The sequence below is a fragment of the Egretta garzetta genome, unplaced genomic scaffold, assembly GCF_000687185.1.
Source record: "Egretta garzetta isolate BGI_Z169 unplaced genomic scaffold, ASM68718v1 scaffold270, whole genome shotgun sequence".
NCBI classification, from domain to species: domain Eukaryota; kingdom Metazoa; phylum Chordata; class Aves; order Pelecaniformes; family Ardeidae; genus Egretta; species Egretta garzetta.
In genome coordinates, this window is record NW_009258274.1 from 1,892,874 (window position 1) to 1,903,062 (window position 10,189).

Sequence of the window (10,189 nt, forward strand, 5' to 3'; positions counted from 1 at the left end):
CGGGGACCGCGGGCTGCTTTTTAATCCCGTCTCCGGCTGTTACGGGCAAGAAAACGATAGCGGCCTTCGCAAAAACCCGTGCGGGAGGCTGCTCCGGGCGCGGGTTGTCGTAGTGCGGTGAAGTTCCGGCCCCTTCCTTATTTAAGGGGGCGGACAGAGCTTTCCCAGATAAAGGCGTTCAGTTTTACTTGCTGCTGTGCCCTAAATGAGGCATTCTGTAAGCAAAATTTGAAATCACACCGCTTAATTTTAATTTTTATTTGCCTTTGCTAAGGCCAGAATTTATTGTAAACACGAATTATGTTGCGCCGTTAAACTTGTGCTCCTCAGGACACAAGAAATGAGTTGTATCTCCATTCCCATCTCAGTAGGCGTGCAGTAGGACTTTTAGGCATATGACTGTTTTGTTACATTACAGCAGTGTAACATGTTGTAAATGTATTTCAAGGCACAGATATCAAGGAACTGTTTGCATTTAAGTTAGCGGGTTAATATTGTTTAATATGGAATTCCTGCGTAGGTTTCTTATTTATGGTCATTTGCACTCGTTGAACAGCTAATTCATGCCTTCTGGCAGCTTGCCACAATTTGTTTTCTGGAATCTCACTTTATTTTAAGTGTTTCTTACTAGTCTGTAGTTATTAATTGAGAACTAGGAATCAGATCATGTGAGGGAATGGAGAGACTTTTCTGATGGTACTCAAACCATCTTTGAGGATGAATAAACTACATTTTTAGCTTTCAGAGCAGTTTCGTTGATGTTTGTAACTGGGTGATTTTCCTAAAGCACGTCAGAGCTTCTGAGGTCTTAAACTCTTCTGTGTCCCTGCAGGAGGACGCTCGTGATCTGGATGCCTATACGTTAGCCAAGTCTTACTTTGATCTGAAGGAATATGACAGGGCTGCCTATTTTCTACGGGGCTGCAAGAGTCAGAAAGCTTACTTCTTGTATATGTACTCTAGATACCTGGTAAGAGAGAAGGAAAAGTCACCTTCTAGCACTGAACTCCTCTGCTTCCCACCCCTCCCTGCCCTACCTTATTTTTTTGCCTATTCTGTTCCAAATGACCACCAAGAAATCCAAATTATATGTTTGGGGGGAAGGGAAATAAGGGTGGTTTTTTTAGAACTGTGATGTTTATGAAATTCAGTTTGCATACTGCTGCTAGCATTGCAGCCAACCTAAGGAATATGCTATTGTAATGTAATCTTGGTTTTCATCTGTTTTCCACAGTCAGGGGAAAAGAAGAAGGATGATGAGACAGTGGATAGTTTGGGTAAGTTTCTGGTGTCACGGAACACAAGACAATATAATGAAGCTTCCAGTAATGCCTCTTCCTGTAAATCATCTTGGTTTTATGGCTTTGCCCTCAATTTTTAGATAATAGTGTGCTATAACACAATTTCTTTCATTCTGTCTCAATTCATTGGCTTAATACAAGTCACAGATTTTCATCTATTAGTTCTGTGAAAGTAGGTGATCAGACTTAAGTGATTCTCTTTTTAGAAGAGGAAAATAATCACAGACTGGGAAGTTGTCATGTCAGTGATGATTCTGAATACACCTTAGACTTTGTAATTGCTGTGTTAAGATTCTTGGTTGAAAGCTCTCTGACTTTCTTTTCATGCAGGACCTCTGGAAAAAGGACAGGTGAAAAATGAAGCTCTACGAGAACTGAGAGTTGAGCTCAGCAAGAAACACAAGGCACGGGAACTGGATGGATTTGGCCTTTATCTGTAAGCGTCTGCATGTATTTCCAACATATTCATGTGTATTTGTGTGGCTATACAGAGCTTTATGATTCTGATTAACCTCATAACTTTTCTTTACAGGTATGGTGTTGTGCTGCGGAAACTGGACCTGGTGAAAGAAGCAATAGATGTCTTTGTTGAAGCTGCTCATGTCTTACCTTTGCACTGGGGAGCCTGGCTGGAACTTTGCAACTTGATTACAGATAAAGAGATGGTAAAGCTTGGGAGATATCAAGATGTAGTAACAAATTCCAGAGTTTAACCTGAATCAGTAACCAATGGTTCAGTTGCCACAAGATTGATGTCACCCACTGCTTTATTCTGTGAGACTCTTACCAGGGAAGGCAATCCAAGACTGATGTTGTTAAAGCCCCTTTTTCTTCAACTGCTTGCCATGCCATAGCTTGAGAACCTTTATGCAGGCAGGGCTAATTTCTGATCATTCACCCACAAAGTGGTTTAAGAAATGGCTAATTCACATATTCTGAAGTAGTAGTCAGCAGGGTTATTGTCTTGTCACATGACGGAGATCCTCCTAAGATAGTTCTCATTTTCTCCCCCCTTTTTTTCCCCCCTTTAATCTGGTTCTAGTTCCACAGTTATTGAGTGGTTTTGATGGCCTGAAAGGATATCTAGAATCACTGCTTTTAAAACTAAAACACTAATGTCGGTGTTCCCTTTGTCAAATACAAAGCTGCACGTATGAGATGAACTGTATGAAAGAATTGAACTTTGATATAAAACCAAAATAGATTACTTTTCTTTATGCATGGGATTTTGTGAGACCACTCCTGGAATTCTTCAATCAATTCTGGCTGGTGGAATATTTTAAAAAGTAGAGGTGGCACAGAAGAGAGCCTTACTGATCTGTGGAAAAAGGGAAATGCGTTTTTGATGAGATTATATGGAGTCTGTTCACTTAGCTCATCAAAAATAGTGATGTTGTATTGATGTTCAAACATAGGAATAAAGTACAGTCTTTTGAAGGACTTCTGAATTTAATGGAGAAATAAGGCCAGTGGCTGAAGCAGAAGTCGGGTGCTGTCATATCTGAAGCAATAATTCCTTCGCTGATTGACCAAATGAAATAGCTTCAATTCTGCAATTTCAGCAGTCATGGGAATAGATCAGGAGTGACTAAATAAAATTACATGGTCCATATTGTACTGCTTTTTAGACTGGATGTCTTAATGCTCTTTTCCTGTTTCAATATTCTGAATTTATAGGCATTATTTAGTCTCTCCTTTGGAAGAACCTGATATTAATTCTTGGTCCTAATACTGCTCTTTTGTAGCTGGTGTTGTGGTTTAAGAAAGCCATTGCAGGAAAGCCTCCTACCTCGAGACCAACTGCTAAATCATGGGAGGGAAGATAATGGATTCTTTGCCACAGGTGGCTGTTAGAATACTACTGATTGTCATCTCTTCCTCCTCTTCTTTGGTTCTTGCTAGTTGAAGTTCCTGTCCTTGCCAGATACATGGATGAAAGAGTTCTTTCTTGCACACATTTATACAGAGCTGCAGCTGATAGAGGAGGCTCTGCAGAAGTATCAGAGTCTCATTGATGCAGGATTTTCCAAAAGCACTTACATCATCTCTCAGATTGCAGTTGCCTACCACAATATCCGAGGTCAGTGACACACACTAGTTAGTAGGAATGAGGCTCTTAGTGCAAACTTGGCATTTATAGTTCTTGTTCTCCCATCTGCTGTTCTTTCTTCAGATATTGACAAAGCTTTATCCATCTTTAACGAGCTAAGGAAACAAGATCCTTACAGGATAGAAAACATGGACACTTTCTCCAACTTGCTGTATGTACGGGTAAGCACTCTTTCTATTGCCTGTCTGTAACGATGGTATTTATCAGAGGTATGTTAAACGCTGGCGAAGCAGCTGGTGCTGTCTAGCCTCTCTGAATATAGGCTTTCATCTGCTTTCTGCTTCACAACTCCATGAAGTAGATGCAACGTGTGCATTGCTAACTGCTGAGGTTTTCTTTGAAACTGTAACATGCTCCTTTTCTCATCGCTTTCATTTCTTTGTTTCACTAGAGCATGAAGCCTGAGTTGAGCTACCTGGCTCACAATCTTTGTGAGATAGACAAGTATCGTGTTGAGACCTGCTGTGTAATTGGTGAGAGCCAGCTCTTTTACGTGTCCGTACTATGCTGTCTGCAGGCTGTGCGAGGAGATCTTAGAAACACTTGTGAAAATGATCAGCCAGCGAGGCTATGAAAAGCACTTGATGAATGTGGTTTCAGGCAGCCTAAAAAGCAGACCAAACAACAGAGTACCCTTTTCCTTCATTTCTCTCTGAAAGGGTTGCTCTAATACCATCAGTGCAGAAAGGAGTCGAAGAAATCCTATGAAGGCAAATGTAGCTGATAATCCCTTTATTTATAGTCTTGAAACTCCAATGGAAATAATTGTGTGTTAGGACCAGGGAATTAATTTGTTAGATCATGACATAAGTTTTAAGGCTGGGGGATGGGATTTTAATTGATTGGTACAACCAGAAACAGACTGACCAGAACACTGGAGAACAGACGGCTAGTAGGTCTTTTGAGGTTTGAATTGGATCTGCCTTCAAGAGGACTCTTTCTTTTTTATAATTTAAGTTAGGAGGTAGTAGATAATGTCTTCCATCTGTTTCCTACTTTTCTGCTGGGATTTCTTGTTTGGTTTGGGTTTTTTTTAAATTTATTTAAATATTGTGACTTTTGCTTTAGGGAATTATTATAGCTTGCGATCCCAGCACGAAAAAGCAGCACTCTATTTCCAGAGGGCCTTGAAACTGAATCCTCGTTATCTGGGAGCCTGGACACTCATGGGACATGAGTATATGGAAATGAAGAACACATCTGCAGCTATCCAGGCTTATAGGTATCTCCCATGTACTGCACAAAATTATGTTTGAGTCTGCATACATAAAGATTGAAGTAGTATCTTCTATTTTTTATTAGTCTTCTGCTGAATTCTGTCTTGGTTTTGATCCTGACTGCTTTCTGACTAATTCATCTCCTTTTCTTTGACAGACATGCAATAGAGGTGAACAAAAGGGACTACAGAGCATGGTATGGCTTGGGGCAAACCTATGAAATCCTCAAAATGCCGTTTTACTGTCTCTATTACTACCGACGGGCCCACCAGCTCAGGTAGAGTTGAGAACACAGCCGTGTTTATTGGTGTTCACTCTGATGTGGTTGCTACTAAGGAATTTATGTGCAGGAACAAAGTTGGGGAAGGGAAAACATGAATGCTATGTGATTTGTGCTGTCTCACTATTCCAAATCCTTTTAGTTATATTTGTTAACTATTAACAAAGACTTTCTCAGTTAAATGCTGAGGAAAACTGATCAGGGGTGTGAGTGATCTTTTCTGTAAGAGAGGACAATGGACATTGCCAGATGTAAACTTTATTTTCTTTTTTCCCCCTCCCCGCACTCTGCCCTGAGATCAGCTGGCTGTCCGTGAAACTACATTTAGGAATTGTTCTTTTACAGACCAAATGATTCTCGAATGCTGGTTGCTCTAGGAGAATGCTATGAGAAACTCAATCAGTTGGTGGAAGCTAAAAAGGTAAGTGAGAACTGGTGTGTGGAATAAGACCTTAGGATGTCTCCCTCAACACTAGGTGGAGTCACAGCAGAATTGTGTAGCTAGTGCTACCAGAAATGCACACGGTGTATTGTTAGGAGCTTAATAAAACCATTTCTGTGGTGGTTACAATTGGGGAAGTTCAGTGTAATTAGAGCAGCTGATAAACAAAAAGTCATCTACAGATGAAACATGCTGGAAAGCCATGGTGTCTTCTGTTTCTAACTTGCTTGCATGAGTCATGGCCTGGAGTCATTTTTGTGGTGTGCTTGACTAACTCTCATTCCTTGACAGTGCTATTGGAGAGCTTATGCTGTGGGAGATGTGGAGAAAATGGCACTAGTGAAACTAGCAAAGTGAGTATGTATTATCACTGAACTGCCAATATTGTGTTACGTGCAACTAGCACCTTGATCCCTAATGATAAAATACTAAATGTAAAACAAGGGGAACTGCTGTTAGGTAGTATTACTTTTGGAGCTGTGTAGTAACTGGTGTCTGTAGTGACAGATCTTCGTGTCCAGCTTTAAGTTTCCCTCAGGATAACTAGAGGGAATCATAGCATAACATGGGTTGCAAGGGACCTCTGAATTTTGAGGTGATTTGAGCAGGCAGTGCTAGCAATTGTATTTGTTGTATTGAAACTTTTAGCATTCCGTGATGGTAGATGATTTACAAAACTAGGCTGATTTGGTTTTGGTTTTTTTTTTTGGGTTTTTTTTTAATTCCCACCATCCCCCCAGTATATGGTTGTGACATTTGGAAAGAGTCTAATGTGAAATAACTGTGAACACTCTGACAGCACTGATTTTCTGACAGCACTGATTTTCGGTGGGGATAAAGTAACATAAAGTGGAAAAAATGAAGGGGAAGGAAAAGGGCAAGTAAAAGGTGAAGCTGCTGTACAAAGACTTTTGGGATGCAGTGGGGAGAGAAGGAGCACTGGAGGAAATAACCAGTAAATAGGATGGTATAGGTCTGTTAAAAGCTTTAAAATGTAACAGAATAAGTAAAGTCTCTGCTCTGATTGTCACTGCTCCTAGCATTTAGTATCTGACTGTCTCCCTTCCTGGTAATGTAGATGTTCTCAAGCTGGATCACCTCTTTCCATGAAGGGCAGTATACTGTGCATGTCTTGCAAATTCTGAAGGAAAAGGCCTGGCTTTAGTCCAGGTCAGGTTGAGCAGGTACTCTCTCATAGACCAAGAAGGTCTTCAACAGCGTGGTCTTGTTCCAGTGGACCATTTTTCTCCTTTTCTAGGCTGCACGAACAGCTGAATGAATCTGAACAAGCAGCTCAGTGCTATATCAAATACATCCAGGATATCTATTCCTGTGGGGTAAGATGATACCTTGGGAATAAAAGGAGAAGCAAACATGGTGTAAAACTGCCTTGGAAGGCACTCAAAGATGATGGTTTTTACCCCTCTCACTGCAGGAGATAGTGGAGCACCTGGAGGTCAGCACTGCCTTCCGTTACCTGGCCCAATACTACTTCAAGTGTAAGCTCTGGGATGAAGCCTCAGCGTGTGCTCAGAAATGCTGTGCATTCAATGATGTAAGCAGTTGCACAATCTTTGGTGTTTATTTCTTGGGGGATCTGTGACTTTGATCTTGGCTCCTCTCAGAGTAGAAGGAATCCTTTACTGAAGGAATGAGTGCTGTCTGCCATGCAGGTCGCATCCTGAGTGGTGGTGGTGTATACCTGATCAATAATGCTGCTTATGATTGATTAAAATAATGGAATATGGTGTAGATAGTAAAATTGAATCGAGTCTCATTCGTGTTCTCTAAACAAAAGAATTTGAGGCTCCACATGGCTGTCTTTAAGACTGCTGAAAATCTTGGTGGTGAGGAGGTGGTTAAATGGTCGCAGGCTCCCACACACTCTGTAGTGATGGTACTTGCATAACTTTTTTTTTTTCTTATCTTCTGTGTGTAGATAGTGCAGAGGATATAATAGTACTTGGGGTTTTTATGTGACTCGATGTTCTGTATCTCTCAGTGGGCAATTGGATTTTTAACTTGAGCCTAGAGGTAGACACTAGCTGTGACTGCAGGGTGTTTGGCATATTCTTAACAAAGCTGTCTGGAACTCTGGAGAACCTGAAATCAGTTTATTTGAAGCTTCTCCAATCTCCTTTTTGCTGGAATATTTATAGACAGCTTCAGTGGTTGACGGTAACACTGTCTGAAATATCCAAGTAACATGCAAATCAGGTAAGTAAAAGGAGGAAAGACTTAAAAAAAAAAAGTGTCACACCTTAAGGTTTTTAAGTAGCAGAAGAAAAAATAAATGAGGATGGTTTTTATAGCTTGCAGCCTTACAGAATGACAAACTAGTGTAATTTACACTGCTTACATACTGAATTTGACCAAGAAACCATCCATCCATGGGTGTATCGTTTTGTTTTTTATGAATTGTTTTCAGACTAGAGAAGAAGGAAAGGCCCTGCTGCGGCAGATATTACAGCTTCGCAACCAAGGAGAAACCTCGTCCACAGATATTGCTGCTCCCTTTTTCCTCCCTGCGTCATTGTCAGCCAACAACACTCCAACACGTCGTGTCTCCCCACTCAATCTGTCTTCTGTAACACCATGAACAATGCTGATACTTCTAACCTGTGCATTGAATGTGACATTGCAGATGGGGCTTGCGACCACTTATTTCTTTCCAGTGAAATTTCTACATTCGTTGTTGCCTTCACATGAAGGATAGGAGTTATTAGAGCCCACAGCTGAAGACAGATGTGCCCCAACAGGCAAAGGTGCGGCCTATGTGAAAGTGCCTATGCTGTGATGTGAGAACCTGCTGTACTTCTCACCAAGTCATTCCAGTCAGAGGGCAGACATGTTGCAATACACAGGACTACTCCTAACTGAGGGATTGGGAAGAGCTTGTCTGATTGACTTAAAATATGTTTGAAGTTTGATTCTGCTCTGTTACCTCTGGTCTCTACTGAACTTCTTTGGATGATGACTTAGTGGTATTATTGCTGTCTACATCAGAAACTGTTACCTGCCTGGCTACTTAAGGACTTTTGCATGTCTTGAACTACACAGGAGATGTTCCACTAAAGCAGTAGATATAGGCACTTAAATATAGGTGCCATGTCTACATTGAAGAACTGAGAAGTGTCAGAGGAATTCCAAGCAGCCACAGGTGACAGCTGTTTGCCGTTCTGTCTGTGGATCTGACAGATACTTTGGGTTTCGGGAGAAAAGCAGCCAGTGGGATAGCACAATTAAAAAACTAATGGTTAAGTTGCTGTCCTTGGGCTTCTTTGCGGTGCAGCTTTCACATATACTGTAGCAAATGAAATTGGATGAACTATAATGGATCATTTTGTTAAGTATGGCCACGTCTTGTGGACAGTATGGTGCAGGGGATTCATAGAATCCTAGAATGTTTTGGATTGGAAGGGACCCCTAGAAGTCATCTAGTCCAACCCCCCTGCAGTGAGCAGGGACACCGCTAACAAGATCAGGTTGCTCAGAGCCCCGTCCAACCTGGCCTTGAATGTTTCCAGGGATGGGGCCTCCACCACCTCTCTGGGCAACCTGTTCCAGTGTTTTACCACCCACATTGTAAAGAATTTCTTCCTTATATCTAGTCTAAACCTACCCTGTTTTAGTTTAAATCCATTACGCCTTGTCCTGACAAGATTATTTTATATCTCATTACATCTCAAATGTAACGTCAGTGCTGTGGCTGAGCTCCCAGTTTTCTGTAGTGGGTTATTGCAAGCTTTACCCGTACATTTAGACTTCTCTGGGCAACCTGTTCCAGTGCCTCACCACCCCCAAAGTGACGAATTTCTTCCTTAGATCTAATCTAAATCTGTCTTCTTTCAGTTTAAAGCCATTACCCCTTCTATCACCACATGCCTGTGTAAAAAGGCCCCCCTCCATCTTTCCTGTAGGCTCCCTTTGGGTAATGGAAGGCTGCTATAAGGTCTTCCCAGAGCCTTCTCTTCCCCAGGCTGAACAACCCCAACTCTCTTAGCCTGTCTTCATAGGAGAGGTGCTTCAGCATTCTCATTATCTTGGTGGCCCTTCTCTGCACTTGCTCCAACACGTCCATGTCCTTCTTATGTTGGGGGCCCCAGAGATGGATGCAATACTTCAGGTGAGGTCTCATGAGAGCAGAGTAGAGAGGGAGAATCACCTCCCTTGACCTGCTGGTCACGTTTTCTTTTTGATGCAGCCCAGAATACGGTTGACTTACTGGGCTGTGAGCACACATTGCCAGGTCATGCTGAGCTGCTCATCAGCCAACACCCCTGAGTCCTCTGCCAGGCTGCTCTCAACCAACTCATCGACATCCATGTTTTGGATTGCCCCTGATGGGCAGGACCTTGCACTTGGCCTTGTTGAACCTCATGAGGTTCGCACAGCCCACCTCTCAAGCCTGTCACAGTCCCTCTGGCCAGATTTAATTCTGTAAGGGCTTTAGTGTTTGAGTTTCTCCAGGAGCTCCTTGTTTGTTCATGCAGGCCTCCTGGTGTTTTTGCTTGACTTCCTCTTTGTTGAGATGCATCATTCCTGAGCTTGGAGGAGGTGATCCTTGAATATTAACCAGCTTTCTCAGGCCCCTCTTCCCTCCAGAGCTTTATCCCATGGTACTCTAGCAAGCAGATCCCTGAAGAGGCCAAAGTCTGCGCTCCAGGATAGTGAGCTTGCTGTGCACCTTCCTCAGTGCCCTAAGGATCTTGAACTCCACCATTTCATGGTCACTGCAGCCAAGGCTGCCTTTGAGCTTCACATTCCCCACCAGCCCCTGCTTGTTGGTGAGAACAAGGTCCAGCATAGCACCTCTCCTTGTTCGTTCCTCTATCACTT

The 10,189-nt window shown here is 42.3% G+C and overlaps 1 protein-coding gene across 1 annotated transcript in view; it reads left to right on the forward strand.

Moving 5' to 3' along the window:
• Positions 1-8,759, forward strand: part of CDC23 (cell division cycle 23) — a 15,870-nt gene extending 7,111 nt beyond the window's left edge. Inside the window, exons 3-16 of the mRNA XM_035891121.1 lie at positions 734-970; positions 1,235-1,277; positions 1,632-1,737; positions 1,834-1,966; positions 3,204-3,381; positions 3,475-3,572; positions 3,803-3,884; positions 4,480-4,633; positions 4,786-4,905; positions 5,254-5,329; positions 5,642-5,703; positions 6,609-6,687; positions 6,786-6,905; positions 7,779-8,759. Coding sequence (XP_035747014.1) covers positions 734-970; positions 1,235-1,277; positions 1,632-1,737; positions 1,834-1,966; positions 3,204-3,381; positions 3,475-3,572; positions 3,803-3,884; positions 4,480-4,633; positions 4,786-4,905; positions 5,254-5,329; positions 5,642-5,703; positions 6,609-6,687; positions 6,786-6,905; positions 7,779-7,949 — 1,659 coding nt within the window. The 3' untranslated portion in view covers positions 7,950-8,759. The remainder of the gene's footprint in view (positions 1-733; positions 971-1,234; positions 1,278-1,631; positions 1,738-1,833; positions 1,967-3,203; positions 3,382-3,474; positions 3,573-3,802; positions 3,885-4,479; positions 4,634-4,785; positions 4,906-5,253; positions 5,330-5,641; positions 5,704-6,608; positions 6,688-6,785; positions 6,906-7,778) is intronic.
• The last annotated feature ends 1,430 nt before the right edge of the window (positions 8,760-10,189 follow it).